The sequence below is a fragment of the Salmo salar genome, chromosome 26 (assembly GCF_965601325.2).
Source record: "Salmo salar chromosome 26, fSalSal1, whole genome shotgun sequence".
NCBI classification, from domain to species: domain Eukaryota; kingdom Metazoa; phylum Chordata; class Actinopteri; order Salmoniformes; family Salmonidae; genus Salmo; species Salmo salar.
In genome coordinates this window covers 15,158,724-15,179,015 of record NC_138316.1, presented here as the reverse complement: position 1 = coordinate 15,179,015, position 20,292 = coordinate 15,158,724, and the positions used below count along the sequence as shown (strand labels likewise).

Genomic DNA, 20,292 nt, shown 5'->3' with positions numbered 1-20,292 from the left:
TATTTGAGCAACATGAGATGGCACAGAGTTCCATGCAATAATGGCTCTATGTAATGCTGTACGCTTTCTTGAATTTGTTCTGGATTTGGGGACTGTGAAAAGAACCCTGGTGGCATGTCTGGTGGGGTAAGTGTGTGTGTCAGAGCTGTGTGTAAGTTGACTACGCAAACAACTTGGGATTTTCAACACATTCATGTTTCTTACAAAAAGAAGCGATGCAGTCAGTCTCTCCTCAACTCGTAGCCAAGAGAGACTGGCATAGTATTTATATCAGCCCTCTGATTACAATGAAGAGCAAGACATGCAGCTCTGTTCTGGGCCAACTGTAGCTTAGCTGTCTTTCCCTGCAGCACTCGACCACACAACCTGACAATAATTAAGATTAGACAAAACTAGAGCCTGCATAACTTGCTTTTTTGGAGTGTGGTGTTAAAAAAAGCAGAGCATCTCTTTATTACAGACAGACCTCTCCCCATCTTTACAACCATTGAATATATATGTTTTGACCATGACAGTTTACAATCTAAGCTAACGCCAAGTAATTTAGTCTCCTCAACTTGTTCAACAGCCACACCATTCATCACCAGATTCAGCTGAGGTCTAGAACAGCCCTTAGCCGCGGTATATTGGCCATATACCACACCCCCTCAGGCCTTATTTCTTAACTATAGCTTGTACAATCTGTTCTGTGGGACAAGGAAATGTCATCATTCATCGACCCAGACCTCTTCCAGTCAATCATCGCCATCTAGTACCTCAGCAGTGAATTTGAATAATTTAGCTAAAAGAGAAAAAAAAGAATGACAGTTTAATTAAATAAATTACAACCCATCACATGTCCATCATTGTACTAAAGGGATATACTTTATTAAAAAATATACATAATTCACTCTTCAGAAGCAAGCAAGAAAAAACTATTTGATTATGATAAAAAAGACCCAAACTTAGATGTTTATCAAACATTTTTAAAGCAATTATTGAGCTTGTTAATTAATCTCAGTTAACAAAAAAATCCTAAGGCTGATTTAGCTTTCAGTAAAATAAATGTCATGCTTACGGATAGTCTTTATAGGGAGAACCTAATAGGCTTGTTCTGAGCTAGTCTGGTGAGTCCCTTTCACCGGGTCATCCTCGCCACCTCGTCATAGTAGTAGATGACATCGTCCTCCTGAGGCTCCTTCTCACCACCTCTCTTCCTCAGGAACATGAGCAGCAGAAGAGACAACACTGGAGCACAACATAAACACAGGGCTTTAACACACTAGCACTTCACTGTGTATTAACAATTACATATGTACGCGTCGAGGACAGCATTTACTAAACACATTAGTGCCGGGTTAAACAAATTGACAACTTACATAGGAGTAGTAAGACTGCTCCTAGAATTCCCAGAATGCTAGATGCCGAAGCCTGCTACAGCTTTATCGGTGCACTGGACATCCGCTCCTTTGCAGTCACAGACGGAGGCCTGGATGGTGCTGTCATGGTGCAGGCCCTGGTTGTCAGACACTCTCAGGACAACCGTGTAATCTCCACTGTCCAACATAGTCTTCAGAGTCAGGATAATACCAGTCTCTGAAATGGAAAATGGGTAACATTTAACAACACAATTGTTTTAAAAGGGGGAATAGTACTGTAGTTCTGGGAAAAATCAATGCATACTTGTGTCGTTCATTCTGGCAGTCCAGCTAGAATCGGACGACCCCTGAAGCTGTACGGTGAACGGAGCAGCGAAGCCCGCACCGTCTTTATCAGTGACTGACAGCAGCTGTGGGGAGGACTCCTTGTTGCAGACCCTGATCACACTCTCGTCAATGGTTGGAGCATTATCATTCACATCCTCCAGCTCTATGATAAGGGTGCCAGTGCCAGTTGCTGGAATTTCATCTGCAAATCCAAATTAGAGCACTGTCACTCAAAGGGTCAAGTTCAGGGTGTGGTCATTTACTAAATTTTAAATATTAACATTAGAAAAAGGGAACATTTAAATACCGTTGTCGATGCCCAGAACAATAACAGAGTATTTGTTGTCTTGGACAAAAGTGGATTCTCTGTCCATGAGGCTCTTGACTTTGATCAGCCCAGTGTCTTTGTTGATACTGAGCCATCCAGCATTATCATTGCGTATCTTGTATCTGTGTAGTAAATATATAAAAAAAGAGCATTGCTTACAACCTTTACAGTCATCACTTGAAAAAAAAATTCCTCTTCAAATCTTACAAAACATAAGAAATTGTAAATGAAGTTCTAATCTTACGTGACTTTCTGATTCCTTGCAGTGTCTGGGTCTGTGGCTGTGTACAGAACCAGGTCACTGTCAACAGGGAGGTCCTCAGGTTTCCTGATAATCTTCTCCACTGGGGTGAAGACTGGAGCTTCATTCACATCCTCCACATTCACTACAACAGTAGCAGTGGAGGTGGGCATGCTGATTGTGAATGGGACTTCATTCTGCACAGTGACCAGCAGAGTGTACTTGTTGTTCTTCTCAAAGTCAAGCGGCTGTGTTGAAAGAATAGAAAAGCCCATCAACATAGGAATCCTTCAGACATTATAGAATCAGGATAATGGCGTTTATATCTACAAGCATACTCTCCCCTACACATTTATATGGACAGCGTAGCCAAAACATTTTATTTTGCTCTATACTCCAGCATTTTAGATCAAATGTTTCATATGAAGCGACGGTACATACTGAAACTTTTATTTTAGGCTCTTTTCATAAATATGTTTTACCGTTTATAAAATGTAAGCACTTTATGTATCTAGTCCCCCCATTTGAAGGTGTCATAGGTATAAGGACAAATTCACATAGTGTATTCAACTTGTCATAAGTATAGTATTTGGTTTCATTTTCCTAGCACGCAATGACTACATCAAGCTTGCGACTACAAACTCGTTGGATGCATTTTCAGTGTGTTGGTTTTGTATTGGATTATGTTGTGCCCAATAGCAATTAATGGTAAATAAGAAATCACTTTTATTGTAAATAAAAAAAATTCTGAACAATATTACATTAATGTGGATGCTACCATGATTACGGATAATCCTGAATAAATCGTGAATAATGATATGAGTGAGAAACATAAAGACATTACCCCCAAAACATTCTAATCTGACTAGGCATCCCCCTTTCTTTTCTATTCTTTAACGTCTCACCATTACCAATAATAACAGGGGAGGTTATACTTTTTTTGAGGGGGGTATGAGGGGTATGATATTGAACTCTCACTCAAGGGGATTCAAGATTTAGTCATGATTATCCACAATAATGGTACCATCCACATTAATGTAGAAGCGTTCTATTCTCATTTACAATAGACTCATAAATGACAATACATTACTTACCATTCATTTCTATAGACCCCTTCGGGCTTCAGGCAGCCTAGTGGTTAGAGCGTTGCTGGACTGAATCCCTGAGCTGACAAGGTAAAAATCTGCTGTTCTGCACCTGAGCAAGGGAGTTAACCCACTGTTCCCCAGGCACCGAAGACATGGATGTTGATTAAGGCAGCCCCCGCACCTCTCTGATTCAGAGGGGTTGGGTTAAATGCGGAAGACACATTTCAGTTGAATGCATTCAGTTGTACAACTGACTAGTATCCCCCTTTCCCTGTTTGCCAACATTGTTGCACATGTGCGATGCGTGCAAGTTGGTGGCAGAACAAGGGGGAGTTCTTATAGAACGACAGCAAAAAAAGCATCTCTACATGTTGCTTACGAGTGCAATTCACACTACTTTTGGATTATAATTGGACTCGTAGGAATGCCTGCTTAATATGTTTGTGTCATCATCGCAAATCAACTGCATTATACTTTTTTTTAAAAACACTTAAAACGTCAACCAGTAAAATGGCTCTTTGGCTAGCTTTTGCTACAGCCTATATCAATAAGCGTTAGCATTCTAGCTAACAACTGCTGCATCCAAAATAGATAATTTTGCAAAGACCACAATCAAATATAACCTTAACGACTGTCCAAGCAAGACAGTGTTTATTTTTTTGGCTTGCCTGTTTTGCACTTTATTATGACATTAATACGTGTAACATATCAGTTTGTAAACAATGTAAAAAAAATCTAATTGATTTCTTTTCTTGAGTAAGGCAGCTCCAAAATGCAGGTGTTCCTGCCTAGCTCAGTGCTTTCTGCGGTGGTGGGGCAGCCAATGGAAAATACAGAGCGTAAAGTAGGTGTTGGTAATGTTCTCTAGTTGTGCCGTGATTGGCTCAGTGTTCGGTCACTAATGGGGAAACTACGTCACCTCCAAGTCTAAGGGTAGAGCTCGAAAATTCAAGCCCCTTGGGGTGCTGCCATAGAGTTACATTAGAAGTGTCCATCCAAGCAAGCTCAAGGTCATTGGCCATTTGATAAATGACGTCAAATCATGTTATATCTACAGTAGCTTTGATTGGACTGATTATACTTACAAAATCTTAGCTAGCGGTCATCATCATGAATCAAGTTGACAATTTACTGGCAAATCCTTTTTAATCCTTGTCATATGAAGGGAAATTACAGATAAAACGTATCGGTGCTCATCGGCCAAACATTACACAACAAGTTGAAATGGCAAATTCAACAATGAGTGGTTTGGAAGGAATCAGTGGCTAACTGCAAGCATTACAAAGCAATCACTAGCCTGCTATTCAGTGGAGTGTCTGTGTGGTCTCAAGTCTAGGATTAAGGGTTTCTTTTCCAAGCTTAAAAAGATAAACATTCAACATTGGCCATGCTGTCAATGAAGCATGATTTGTGCCACGCTCAAAACTGTTAACTCGCTAAAGTGAAATTTGACTTTAGTGATTTCAAGACAACTAGGAAGTTGGGGGGGAAAAAACAGCTCCGACTGGGAAAATACGTTTTTTTACGGTCATCCAACTCGGAAATGTAAATCTGGAACTTTGGTCTATTTTCACCTCTTATTTTTGACTACTGTTCTGACTTGGTGGTGCACATGTAGCCTATAACCTGTTTTAGAGAAATGTAATCATTGAATATTATAAGAGCTTTCATTGTCTGCTTATATGCCCCTTTTATTTATCATTCGGTTCTGACTTGGTGTACAGGAACAACACTATAAGAACGGCCCATGTTCTGAAATCTGTCGCTGTACATTTAAAAAGTGCTGATCAAATAGTTATATTGACTATGTCCGTCCTAGCTTGCTCGTTCATGTCTTAATCAAAATTACGGATTGCTTCTTATCTGCTTGTCATCCCCTTATGCCATAGTTTGTACATCTCAATTGTCAGTCGAAACCACATTTGTTTAAGCAAGTCAGCCTGATTTTTTTTAAAGGCAGTAAATGTGGCTGAATGAACTGTTCGCTGCCAGACAAGGCTCCACTGATAGCCAGGTGTAGCAGTGATAAGGTGTTGGGACTGCTGATGGCACTCTGCTGTTGGAACAGCTTTATGTAGGCCCTAACAACATGGTCACCGTTATAGCACAATTCATGTATTGTGTTGTGTAGTTGCTTTGCTGGCATGTATCCCACATTTTTGTTTTGATTGCCCACCAAGATGTACATGCTAAAATCGCCACTAATTGTAAGCGTATGAGAACCCCAAAACGTGATTTTGTTTAGAAGTAATAAAAATGTAAATCTAGGCCATGTTGAATTGGCACAGATGGCGATGACTTTCTTACTGCCGCCAAGAGTCGCGCGCAACTCAAGGGTCTATTGGGCACAACATAATCAGAAACAATGAAAACAAAGTAGAGTCAAACTTAATGTAATTATTGCGTGCTAGGAATATGGGACCAAAATACTAAACTTTTGACTACTTTAATACACCATTAGTGAATTTGTCCAAATACTTACTACACCTTCAAAATGGGGGGGACTAGAAACATAAAGTACTTTCATTTCTAAATGTTAAAACAGATATGTATGAAAATACCCTCAAATAAAAAGGTCACATTGTGTACTGTCGCTTCACAAAACATTGGATCTCAAATAAAAAAATGCTATAGTATAAAGCCAAATTAAAATGTTTCAGCCTTACAGTCCAAATAAATACGAAGGGGAGTGCAAGATAATTCCTTCAGGAAATCATTCCAGAGTAGCAGCTAAAAAGCTACATTGACAGGCTGCTTTTGCTACGCCTCCAGAGTAGCAGCTCAATTATATCTATAGGAAAGGATTTCAACATACCTTGGCTGTTGTAATGATGCCCTCCAGCTTGCTAGGGCCTGTGCTCACACTGAAAATGCCTTGAGGGTCCCCGTCAACTATCTTGTAGGTGGTGGAACAGGTAGAGGAGTGAGGCTCATCTCCATTGTCATTGCTGTCCGTTACTGTAATGATGGCTTTGCCAAAGCTGGTAAGGCCATTTCCCTCCATATCGACAGCTTGGATTGCCAAAGTATATTTGGGAATTTTCTGAAACAAATTAAGTAGCAAATTAAGTCAGGGTCACAAATGTAATGCAAGTAGAATGTACACAATGAATAATAAATGATCGACAAGACTAATGATTTGATAGGAGACCAACCTCTCTGTCCAACCCAGGTGCATTAACCCGAATCCCTCCAGTCACAGGGTTGATGACAAACATGTTGGGGCTTGGTAGTGGAGGCTCCTGACTGAGAATGGTGTATCTGACATCAGAATTGACAGAGCCCTCCTCATCAGCATCAAGGGCAGTTACCCGCATGACCTCGTCACCTGAACAGAGTGAAAATAATTATAGCAAAATCTAGCATCATTTTCCTTCAAAAACATCACATCATTAAGTATTGTAAATACTGAGTGTGTGTGAACAACATACCTGGTTTTGATGCTTCAGGAACTGTTCCCATAAATGGATCTTGGGTAAATACAGGTTTGTTGTCATTCATATCGATGACTTTCACAATGATCTCCATGGGCTCCTCAGCTATACCTGCACCCACTGCAACAGCATGGGCTAGGAGCTAGAGAGAAAGGTAACGACAAACAGTTTAAAACTACATATAAATCAGTTTTCAATTAAGTCAAGGGAAGAAAATTAGGATACACAAACCGTACAATGTATTTGTCTTTTTTCTCCCTGTCCAAGGGCTCGGTCACATAGAGATTCCCAGAGTTTTTGTCCACAGTGAAGATTCCCACAGGAGGTAGGTCTGCCCCAGTGCCAGTGATGCTGTACTGGATCTTCACCTCTTTATCATTGTTGGACCTGATCTGGTTTACAAGGATAATAGAACTCACGTCAATGACGAAATATCCAACACTGATATTAGAGTAACGGAAAAACGATCCTTAACCTACAAGACACTTACCTGCACCATAATCTTGGGGAAGGGGCCTCGGTCATTCTCTGGGAAGTTGATGGGAGGAATGACCCAGTCCCTCTTCCTTCTTTTCAGACCTCCTGAAGACTTGGGGAAGTTCAGAACAGGTAGAGACAGACTTGCTCCAGGCTGTGGAATTGAAACAAACCATGAAATATCAAGTCTTTGGTTTTACAAGCACCAAAATACATACATGGAGCATTTTACAAAAACTGCCATCAAACATCATACCTTAACATCAAAAAATAAATACAAAATAAATAAGTTTCAATGACAGAATATTTCCAGCTATTTTGCAATGACCACAACCAAATATAACCTTAGCGACTGTTCAAGCAAGAATCAAAACATCATTGTAAGCGTATGAGAACCTCAAAAAGTGATTTTGTATAGAAGTAATAAAAATTTAAATCTAGGCTGAGGAATGGGCGCAGAAGGCGATGGCTTTCTCTGCCGCCAAGAGTCGCGCGCAACTGTGTGTGACGTCAGTGTGTCATGAACTGGAAAAGGGTCTATTGGGCACAACATAATCAGAAACAACGAAAACAAAGTAGATTCAAACTTGATGTAGTCATTGCGTGCTAGGAATACGGGACTAAACTTTTGACTACTTTAATACACCATTAGTGAATTTGTCCAAATACTTATGACACCTTCAAAATGGGGGGACTAGAAACATAAAGTACTTTCATTTCTAAACGTTAAAACAGATATATATGAAAATACCCTCAAATAAAAAGGTGACATTATGTGCTGTCGCCTCATAAAACATTGGATCTCAAGTAAAAAATGCTAGAGTATAGAGTCAAATTAAAACGTTTTAGCGTCACTGTCCAAATAAATACGAAGGGGAGTGAAAATTGCTTCTTCCAGGACAACATTCCAGAGTAGCAGCTAAAAAGCTATATTAACAGGTTGCTTTTGCTACGCCTCCAGTGTAGCAGCTCAAATATATCTATAGGAGAGGATTTCAACATACTTTTACTGTCTTAATGATGCCCTCCAGCTTGCTAGGGCCTGTGCACACTTTGAAAAAGCCTTGAGGGTCCCCGTCAACTATCTTGTAGGTGGTGGCCCAGGCAGAGGAGTGAGGCTCATCTCCATCAGTCACTGGCATTTTCACCACCAAGGCATCCACTTTATTCTCTGGGACTGACACGGTGTACTGCAAAGGAGAGAAGCATGATTATAAAGCAACAAAGAAAGGGCAATTCCATTGCGTGTTAAAACAGTTGTTAGTCTTCAATTTTAAATCGTCTTCAGAAATGTGCTTACCGAAGGCGTCACAAACTGTGGCGCGTTGTCATTGCTGTCCGTTACTGTAATGATGGCTTTGCCAAAGCTGGTAAGGCCATTTCCCTCCATATCGGCAGCTTGGATTGCCAAAGTATATTTGGGAATTTTCTGAAACAAATTAAGTAGCAAATTAAGTCAGGGTCACAAATGTAACGCAAGTAGAATGTACACAATGAATAAATTATTGACAAGACTATTGATTTGAAAAGAGACCAACCTCTCTGTCCAACCCAGGTGCATTAACCCGAATCCCTCCAGTCACAGAGTTGATGACAAACATGTTGGGGCTTGGTAGTGGAGGCTCCTGACTGAGAATGGTGTATCTGACATCAGAATTGGCAGAGCCCTCCTCATCAGCATCAGGGGCCGTTACCTGCATGACCTCGTCACCTGAACAGAGTGAAAATAATTATAGCATAATCTAGCATACTTTTCCTTCAAAAACATCACATCATTAAGTATTGTAAATACTGAGTGTGTGTGAACAACATACCTGGTTTTGATGCTTCAGGAACTGTTCCCATAAATGGATCTTGGGTAAATACAGGTTTGTTGTCATTCATATCGATGACTTTCACAATGATCTCCATGGGATCCTCAGCTATACCTGCACCCACTGCAACAGCATGGGCTAGGAGCTATAGAGAAAGGTAACGACAAACAGTTTAAAACTACATATAAATCAGTTTTCAATTAAGTCAAGGGAAGAAAATTAGGATACACAAACCGTACAATGTATTTGTCTTTTTTCTCCCTGTCCAAGGGCTCGGTCACATAGAGATTCCCAGAGTTTTTGTCCACAGTGAAGATTCCCACAGGAGGTAGGTCTGCCCCAGTGCCAGTGATGCTGTACTGGATCTTCACCTCTTTATCATTGTTGGACCTGATCTGGTTTACAAGGATAATAGAACTCACGTCAATGACGAAATATCCAACACTGATATTAGAGTAACGGAAAAACGATCCTTAACCTACAAGACACTTACCTGCACCATAATCTTGGGGAAGGGGCCTCGGTCATTCTCTGGGAAGTTGATGGGAGGAATGACCCAGTCCCTCTTCCTTCTTTTCAGACCTCCTGAAGACTTGGGGAAGTTCAGAACAGGTAGAGACAGACTTGCTCCAGGCTGTGGAATTGAAACAAACCATGAAATATCAAGTCTTTGGTTTTACAAGCACCAAAATACATACATGGAGCATTTTACAAAAACTGCCATCAAACATCATACCTTAACATCAAAAAATAAATACAAAATAAATAAGTTTCAATGACAGAATATTTCCAGCTATTTTGCAATGACCACAACCAAATATAACCTTAGCGACTGTTCAAGCAAGAATCAAAACATCATTGTAAGCGTATGAGAACCTCAAAAAGTGATTTTGTATAGAAGTAATAAAAATTTAAATCTAGGCTGAGGAATGGGCGCAGAAGGCGATGGCTTTCTCTGCCGCCAAGAGTCGCGCGCAACTGTGTGTGACGTCAGTGTGTCATGAACTGGAAAAGGGTCTATTGGGCACAACATAATCAGAAACAACGAAAACAAAGTAGATTCAAACTTGATGTAGTCATTGCGTGCTAGGAATACGGGACTAAACTTTTGACTACTTTAATACACCATTAGTGAATTTGTCCAAATACTTATGACACCTTCAAAATGGGGGGACTAGAAACATAAAGTACTTTCATTTCTAAACGTTAAAACAGATATATATGAAAATACCCTCAAATAAAAAGGTGACATTATGTGCTGTCGCCTCATAAAACATTGGATCTCAAGTAAAAAATGCTAGAGTATAGAGTCAAATTAAAACGTTTTAGCGTCACTGTCCAAATAAATACGAAGGGGAGTGAAAATTGCTTCTTCCAGGACAACATTCCAGAGTAGCAGCTAAAAAGCTATATTAACAGGTTGCTTTTGCTACGCCTCCAGTGTAGCAGCTCAAATATATCTATAGGAGAGGATTTCAACATACTTTTACTGTCTTAATGATGCCCTCCAGCTTGCTAGGGCCTGTGCACACTTTGAAAAAGCCTTGAGGGTCCCCGTCAACTATCTTGTAGGTGGTGGCCCAGGCAGAGGAGTGAGGCTCATCTCCATCAGTCACTGGCATTTTCACCACCAAGGCATCCACTTTATTCTCTGGGACTGACACGGTGTACTGCAAAGGAGAGAAGCATGATTATAAAGCAACAAAGAAAGGGCAATTCCATTGCGTGTTAAAACAGTTGTTAGTCTTCAATTTTAAATCGTCTTCAGAAATGTGCTTACCGAAGGCGTCACAAACTGTGGCGCGTTGTCATTGCTGTCCGTTACTGTAATGATGGCTTTGCCAAAGCTGGTAAGGCCATTTCCCTCCATATCGGCAGCTTGGATTGCCAAAGTATATTTGGGAATTTTCTGAAACAAATTAAGTAGCAAATTAAGTCAGGGTCACAAATGTAACGCAAGTAGAATGTACACAATGAATAAATTATTGACAAGACTATTGATTTGAAAAGAGACCAACCTCTCTGTCCAACCCAGGTGCATTAACCCGAATCCCTCCAGTCACAGGGTTGATGACAAACATGTTGGGGCTTGGTAGTGGAGGCTCCTGACTGAGAATGGTGTATCTGACATCAGAATTGGCAGAGCCCTCCTCATCAGCATCAGGGGCCGTTACCTGCATGACCTCGTCACCTGAACAGAGTGAAAATAATTATAGCATAATCTAGCATACTTTTCCTTCAAAAACATCACATCATTAAGTATTGTAAATACTGAGTGTGTGTGAACAACATACCTGGTTTTGATGCTTCAGGAACTGTTCCCATAAATGGATCTTGGGTAAATACAGGTTTGTTGTCATTCATATCGATGACTTTCACAATGATCTCTATGGGAATCTCAGCTTTACCGGCACCCACTGCAACAGCATGGGCTAGGAGCTAGAGAGAAAAGTAACGACAAACATTAGTTTAAAACTACATATAAATCAGTTTTCAATTAAGTCAAGGGAAGAAAATTAGGATACACAAACCGTACAATGTATTTGTCTTTTTTCTCCCTGTCCAAGGGCTCGGTCACATAGAGATTCCCAGAGTTTTTGTCCACAGTGAAGATTCCCACAGGAGGTAGGTCTGCCCCAGTGCCAGTGATGCTGTACTGGATCTTCACCTCTTTATCATTGTTGGACCTGATCTGGTTTACAAGGATAATAGAACTCACGTCAATGACGAAATATCCAACACTGATATTAGAGTAACGGAAAAACGATCCTTAACCTACAAGACACTTACCTGCACCATAATCTTGGGGAAGGGGCCTCGGTCATTCTCTGGGAAGTTGATGGGAGGAATGACCCAGTCCCTCTTCCTTCTTTTCAGACCTCCTGAAGACTTGGGGAAGTTCAGAACAGGTAGAGACAGACTTGCTCCTGGCTGTGGAATTGAAACAAACCATGAAATATCAAGTCCATGGTTTGACAAGCACCAAAATACATACATAGAGTATTTTATAAAAACTGCCATCAAACTTCAATTGACCTGAAAAAAAAAAAATCTGTTTAAATTACAGAATATTTCCAGCTATTCATGTCATTGAAACACTTCCAGAGATGCAGTTTCCCATCTATCCACTAGAGGACACCATAGTCTCATTAATTTAACCAGTCGTATACCTTGGGCTGGGTGGTCATCTCATGGTGATTGTGGTGGTGGCCATGTCTGGCCTCATGCAGCACTCTGACTGGAACCGTGATCTTCTTGCCCTTGGACTGGGTAGAGACATAGAACTCCTTATGTCCATTATGCAGAGTCAGCCCCCTCTCCAGTTTCAGCGTCCCGTCGCCATCTACTTTGAAGTGTGAATCCTCGGAGTGAAAGAGAAAGCTGGTAAGGCTGGTGCAGTCATCAAAAACCACTGCAAGGTCAAAGAGAAAGGTGGTCAGAGGATATCATTTAAAAAATAATATCGCAACCATAATACATGTGGGCCTAAAAAGTAACCATTGAAAGCAATTCAAATACAGGAGCAGATTTAAAGCACTGTTGCATTAATTTCAAATTCATAACAGGAGCCTTATTCCATCGGTGCCACAGACTCTCTCAGTAAATGTATAAATGGAATACTGGTCATAGTAACAAAGCAGCAAAATGGCCTTCTAAAAAAAACATAGGCCTAGTCGCCTCATGATCGCAGTCCTGATCTGCTGCAAAGACATAATGCAGGGCTTATTAGTACAACAACAAAAAAATGCATTGTATGAAATGTATGTATTCGCTACTGTAAGTCGCTCTGGATAAGAGCGTCTGCTAAATGACTGAAATGTAAATGAAATATTATTTGCACAATGTAAAATCCCACAACATGTCGGACTTGCAAAGGAGTAAATTGACCCATATCCTCATGTATCTATTAACATGACATGTATAACTAGTACTGTGCAACTTAGAACAATATACAATGTACCAGGTAGAGATTAAGCTGTCATGGTATACAAGTAGTCTACCAGAATCATCCTGTGTGGACAGAGAGCAGAGTTGACTTGCCCAGCCCTGGGTTGAGACTCAAGGACAGGCAGGCAGCAACATCTGGTTTCACATGACTACTATAAACATCCTGAGGCATAGGCCTAGCTCTACAAAGAGGTCTGAATGTCTCATTATGCCCCTAATATTTCTGCTTTCTGCTCATTATATTGATACAGTGGCTTGCGAAAGTATTCACCCCCCTTGGCATTTTTCCTATTTTGTCGCCTTATAACATGGAATTAAAATGGTATTTTAGGGGGTTTGATTTACACAACATGCCTTCTGCTTTCAAGATCCAAAATATTTTTTATTGTAAAACAAAGAAGAAATGAGACAAAAAAAACTGAACTTGAGCGTGCATAACTATTTACCCCCCGCCCCCTTAAGTCATACCACAAATTCTCAATTGGATTTAGGTCTGGGCTTTGACTATGCCATTCCAAGATATTTAAATGTTTCCCCTTAAACCACTCGAGTGTTGCTTTAGCAGTATGCTTAGGGACATTGTCCCTAAGCATACTGATTTAGATGCACTATTGTAAAGTGGCTGTTCCACTGGATATCATAAGGTGAATCTACCAATTTGTAAGTCGCTCTGGATAAGAGCGTCTGCTAAATGACTTAAATGTAAATGTAAATGTAAATGTCCTGCTGGAAGGTGAATCTCCAGCCCAGTCTCAAATCTCTGGCAGACTGAAACAGGTTTCACTCAAGAATTTCCCTGTATTTAGCGACATCCGTCATTCTTTCAATTCTGACCAGTTTCCCAGTCCCTGCCGATGATGTTCTTGGAGTGATGAGAGATGTTGGGTTTGCACCAGACAAAGCGTTCTCCTTGATGGCCACTATGCTCAATTTTAGTCTCATCTGACCAGAGTACCTTCTTCCATATGTTTGGGGAGTCTCCCCCATGCCTTTGGCAAACACCAAATGTGTTTGCTTATTTTATTCTTTAAGCAATGGCTTTTTTTCTGGCCACTCTTCCTTAAAGCCCAGCTCTGTGGAGTGTACGGCTTAAAGTGGTCCTATAGACAGATACTCCAATCTCCACTGTGGAGCTTTGCAGCTCCTTCAGGGTTATCTTTGGTGTCTTTGTTGCCTCTCTGATTAATGCCCTCCTTGCCTGGTCCGTGAGTTCTGGTGGGTGGCCCTCTCTTGGCAGGTTTGTTGTGTTGCCATGTTCTTTCCATTTTGTAATAATAGATTTAATGGTGTTGCGTGGGATGTTCAAAGTTTCTAATATTTTTTTTATAACCCAACCCTGATATGTACTTCTCCACAACTTTGTCCCAGACCTGTTTGGAGAGCTCCTTGGTCTTCATGGTGCCGCTTGCTTGGTGGTGCCCCTTGCCAAGTGGTGTTGCAGACTCTGGGGCCTTACAGAACAGGTGTATATATACTGAGATCATGTGACAGATCATGTGACACTTAGATTGCACACAGGTGGACTTTAAATAATTATGTGACTTCTGAAGGTAATTGGTTGCACCAGATCTTAGTTAGGGGCTTCATAGCAAAGAGGGTGAATACATATGCACGCACCACTTCTGTTTTCTTTTTTCTTTTTTTGAAACAAGTAATTTTTTTCATTTTACCAATTTGGACTATTTTGCATATGTCCATTACATGAAATCCAAATAAAAGTCTATTTAAATTACAGGTTGTCATGCAACAAAATAGGAAAAACACCAAGGGGGATGAATACTTTTGCAAGGCACTGTAGTTAGGTACTAGAGAATCAGGTAGGTAGAGGTACAGCAACTACCACTCTTTAGGCAAGATGGAGGTCGTCAAAGATTTGAACCAATTAAAGAAAGCTGCTGGTGGTAAAGCGGAAGTCCAGAGCAACAAATAATCAGGCCACCTGTCACAAAAACATTTGTTTTACAACTGGCTGTCTCGTCGATGTTGGTAAAACAGGCCTAACACTGTTGTTGTGTCTGCAAACTCGATGATTGAGTTGGAGATGTGCATGGCCACGCAGTCATGGGTGAACAGGAAGAACAGGAGGGCGATAAATGGAGATTACAGTGACTCAACGGTCAGGTGGAGCGCGGTCATCTCACTGCCGGTAATACGATCACCACTACAGCCTTAGGTATAGACTACTCACCATATAAACTTGTTTCCTGAAAATATCTTCGGTACATAATTAGTCTAGCCTATACTCCAAAATTAAACAAATTCTAGTAATCGTGTGGACTGTATTATTATGCGAAGTGGATGGACTGGCTACCTTATGTTACACTCCAAACTTTCTATCCATGACTCAAGGAGAGAACGTAAAGGCCTAAGTGATGAATAGCCTCGTAACAGGGCATTTTCATAAACAATAGCCTGACATTAACTTTAGCTACAGAATCTCACTGTGCATTTCCATCTCCTCCCCTCTCATTGATTTCATTCTCGAGCGTGCATAGAGAGGGGCTGTCAACAGTTTAATGAAATATGTTTTGTTATGAAAACATTTTACTGTCGATGTTCCCAAACAGATTTCACTTGTTTCCAAAATTAAGCACTAGGGAGCTGCAGGAGCTGGGTTGGAAAGCCCATGGCAGAAAGTTTGGGCGGAATATCACCTGTCGCACAGCAAAAGGCTGCATGCTCCTCAAACAGTGACTGTTGCAGAGTGAAACTAGTGTTCTTATAAACCCAGACATTTCTATATGCAATCACATGTGAAAGCAGAGTTGGTTGACGCTAAAAACAGGACGATCCCAGCTGCTACTATATGTATTTCTCAGCTGCTAATATTAAGCCGGAGCAGACTACCTGGCAGGAGTGAAAAACGAACTGCGGGAAAGTGGCCTCCAGTCACTATTCAAGTGCATACAGATGACATCTATTTTTTCTCCTGCCAATTTGATAATGAACCATTCTAAAGCAAAACAAATTTGACATATTTGTAAAAGACAAGATTAAATTGAGAATAGTCTGATGGGTGAAAATATGATCTCTTGAGAGAACAGTGTGTGCAGCCAGAGGAAAGCTTTTTAGGACTTTATCAAATAATTAATAGCCTATAGTCGCATCAGGGGTCGATTTAGAGTTCAGAAGTCTGCATATTCAAAACGCAGACCATCAACAAACAAAAAAACTTGCATTTTAAACCATGTCACCTGCATTTTATATTGAAAGTCAGTGTTTTTTGCTACAATAGAGTGATCAGGGACGTGCAACTATAGTTTTCATTCACAGAAAACTGTCACGTCCTGACCAGCAGATGGAGCTGTTGTAGTAGTTTGGGGGTCAGGACGTGGCAGTCTTGTGTGTGTGTTTGATTGTTCTGTGTGTCTTGTGACTCCTGATCAGGAACAGCTGGGGATCGTTGTTCCTGATTGGGAGTCATATATGTAGGAGTTGTTTGTCACTGGGGTTTGTGGGTGGTTGTTCTTGCACTGCGTTTTGTATGCATGTAAGACTGTCCCTGGTGTGTTTATTGGTTTTTCAGTGGATGCTTTACTCCTTTTTTTGAAAATTAAAATATGAGTTTCCATATTCCCGCTGCGCCTTGGTCCTCCTTTCAACAGCACGAAGGATTTTGTGACAAAAACACAGTGTCACACGACAGAATATACTTTCATTTTGATCAGATGAGAACAGAAGTGCAATGCTATTTGGCTAGCAGCCATATAAGTAAATGAGCTTACAATTAAAAAGCAAGGACGATGCATGGCCATCATATATAAGATATTTATCATAGAATGTAGCCAGCTACATTTAATGTTTTGCTTGAAGTTAATCTTGCATTTAAGACAAAGTAGGCTACAATGAGAAACGAACTGGAGAAAAGTAGCTACACAGTAAAATAACCGTTTGTGAATTCTCACTGGAGTGGAGAAGTGCAAAGGAAGCACAAAATTAGTCTGATGCCGAGCAGAAATGACAAAAATAACAATTTTAGATCTGCGTTTACAAAACGCAGCAAGATACTTAAGCATTCTTTTTTTCCTGGTGTGAAAAATGCATAATTCTGCACTGAGACCCCTGATCATGCAGCCCATAAAAAAGAAACATCCACTCACTGTCAACTGCATTTATTTTCAAACTTACATGTGTAAATATTTGTATGAACATAACAATATTCAACAGACATAAACTGAACAAGTTCCACAGACATGTGACTAACAGAAACGGAATAATGTGTCCCAGAACAAAAGAGGGGAGGGGTCAAAATCAAAAGTAACAGTCAGTATCTGGTGTGGCCACCAGCTGCATTAAGTACAACAGTGCATCTCCTCCTCATGGACTGCACCAGATTTGCCAGTTCTTGCTGTGAGATGTTACCCCACTCTTCCATAATGGCACCTGCAAGTTCCCGGACATTTCTGGGTGGAATGGCCCTAGCCCTCACCCTCCGATCCAACAGGTCCCAGACGTGCTCAATGGGATTGAGATCCGGGCTCCTCGCTGGCCATGGCAGAACACTGACATTCCTGTCTTGCAGGAAATCACGCACAGAACGAGCAGTATGGCTGGTGGCATTGTCAAGCTGGAGGGTCATGTTAGGATGAGCCTGCAGGAAGGTTACCACATGAGGGAGGAGGATGTCTTCCCTGTAACACACAGTGTTGAGATTGCCTGCAATGACAACAAGCTCAGTCCGATGATGCTGTGACACACCGCCTCAGACCATGACGGACCCCCACATCCAAATCGATCCCATTCCAGAGAGTACAGGCAAGCGCGAATCCGACCATCACCCCTGGTGAGACAAAACCGCGACTCGTCAGTGAAGAGCACTTTTTGCCAGTCCTGTCTGGTCCAGCGATGGTGGGTTTGTGCCCATAGGCGACGTTGTTGCCGGTGATGTCTGGTAAGGACCTGCCGTACAACAAGCCTACAAGCCCTCAGTCCAGCCTCTCTCAACCTGTTGCGGACAGTCTGAGCACTGATGGAGGGATTGTGCGTTCCTGGTGTAACTCGGGCAGTTGTTGTTGCCATCATGTACCTGTCCAGCAGGTGTGATGTTTGGATGTACTGATCCTGTGCAGGTGTTGTTACACGTGGTCTGCCATTGTGAGGACGATCAGCTGTCTGTCCTGTCTCCCTGTAGCGCTGTCTGACGCGTCTCACACTACGGACATTGCAATTTATTGCCCTGGCCACATCCGCAGTCCTCATGCCTCCTTGCAGCATGCCTAAGGCACGTTCATGCAGATGAGCAGGAACCCTGGGCATCTTTCTTTTGGTGTTTCTCAGAGTCAGTAGAAAGGCGTCTTTAGTGTCCTAAGTTTTTATAACTGTGACCTTAATTGCCTGCCGTCTGTAAGCGTCTTAATGACCGTTCCACAGGTGCATGTTCATTAATTGTTTATGGTTCATTGAACAAGCATGGGAAACAGTGATTAAACCCTTTACAATGAAGATCTGTGAAGTTATTTGGATTTTTACAAATTATCTTTGAAAGACAGGGTCCTGAAAAAGGGACATTTCTTTTTTTGCTCAGTTTATATGTTTGATTTCTAAGACATTCTAAAAGGTTTGTATCATTCACAACTAAGTTACCAAATAAATCTAAATCTATCGTATAGGACTGGTTTCAAATGATCACTTTTACGCTCAACATAGCCACTTCATATGCGAAAATCAGTCCAGAATGGGAAAAGTATCCTTTCTATTTTATTCAGCTGAGCTCAATCACACTCACCAGTTTATTTGGTACATCTAGTACCAGGTCAGACCCCCCCTTTCTTCCAGAACAGCATGAATTATTCGGGGCAATTTTTTGTTGAAGGTTCAAATAGATATTTCCCAGTCGGAGCTTGTTTTTTTCCCCAAGTTTTGAACGCACTGAAGTCGGAGATTTCCGAGTTCTCAGTTGTTTTGAACGTGATGTTAGCATAAGACAGGGCAAAAATGTATGACAGTTAGGAAGCTACCATTAGTTAGTTCTTACCTTTTCCAAGACTCCGGCCACTTTGTAAGTGATTTCTTTCCACTTTGAAAATGTACATTTCTGAATTGAAACCTGGAGCACATTTTGACTCCTCGGACAACCCTGGTTTGATAGCCTTACAAAAGGAAAAAAGCAAATAAACATCAGTTTTATTATTTACAATCAACTGCACAAAGATTTCCATAGAAATGCAATTATACTATCACAATGACCATATTACAGATGCATATTTCCCTCAGATTACACAGACCCACAAAGAATTCTAAAACAAATCCAATTGGGATAAACTCCCATATCTATTGGGTGAAATACCACAGTGTGCAATCACAGCAGCAATATTTGTGACCTGTTGCCACAAGAAAAGGGCAACCAGTGAAGAACAAACACCAATGTAAATACAACCTATATTTATTTATTTTCCCATTTGTACTTTAACTATTTGCAAATCATTACAACACTGTATATAGACATAATGACATTTGAAATGTCATTATTCTTTTGGAACTTCTGTAAGTGTAATGTTAACTGTTAATTTTTTGTTTATTTCACTTTTGTTTAGTATTTATTTCCCTTGCTTTGGCAATGTAAACATATGTTTCCCATGCCAATAAAGCCCCTTAAATTGAAATTGAACTGTAGCCAATGTATTCCCAGGTAAATGGCATAGCCTACATTACGTGTTACTTTTAAAGTAGAATCAAAACAATCTTACCTGGAGAAATAATATTAATACGCACAACTCCACGAACCAAGATGCCCCCATTTGTTTTGAATAATTTCTGACCAGTCGTTCCACCAACAGTAAAAAGTAATCAGTTTACGCGTAGAGGGGAAACGTCTCTCTCGTTCAAATGTATGCTTTCTGGGTTGTCGCTTAAATAAGAGAAATGAGCTTCAGGAGGTAGTGATGTATGCAGGCAGGAGACCTCGCCCATCCATTCGCTCCAAGTATGGGCATGGTGAAGAACGGCTCCTTATACCCGCACCTGTGAAACACAGGTATTGTGATAATCCAGAAACCCACAGCAGGGTCCTATGTGCCAAATAATTACACAATAATGTGAGAATTCCGATCGAGAGGAAAAGCACTGATGAGGAAGAATGGGTTCAGGATCAAACACGGATGTCAGTCATTCCATTTCATGATCAAAGTAGTTTAAAATAAAACAGTCAGCAACACTGACAATTTGTCAAAAGCTATAATTTGTCAAAATAAGCTTTACATTTTAACAAATGACTGATAAATACATATATTTTAATCATGGTAAAACATTTTTTTTTTTACCATCACTCCATTTAGCCT

At 40.8% G+C, this 20,292-nt stretch overlaps 1 protein-coding gene across 1 annotated transcript; it reads right to left on the bottom strand.

Moving 5' to 3' along the window:
- Positions 1–840: 840 nt before the first annotated feature.
- LOC106587272 (uncharacterized) lies at positions 841–19,877 on the bottom strand. Its single transcript, XM_082969426.1, is given in 26 exon segments — positions 841–1,227; positions 1,359–1,399; positions 1,401–1,575; positions 1,663–1,887; positions 1,993–2,135; positions 2,258–2,502; positions 6,158–6,385; positions 6,498–6,670; positions 6,774–6,918; positions 7,013–7,168; positions 7,267–7,407; positions 8,258–8,443; positions 8,554–8,682; positions 8,792–8,964; positions 9,068–9,212; positions 9,307–9,462; positions 9,561–9,701; positions 10,552–10,737; positions 10,848–10,976; positions 11,086–11,258; positions 11,362–11,506; positions 11,604–11,759; positions 11,858–11,998; positions 12,238–12,479; positions 18,990–19,104; positions 19,702–19,877. Coding segments are annotated over 26 exon segments (4,050 nt in total). The 5' UTR covers positions 19,753–19,877; the 3' UTR covers positions 841–1,117.
- Between the last annotated feature and the right edge of the window lie 415 nt (positions 19,878–20,292).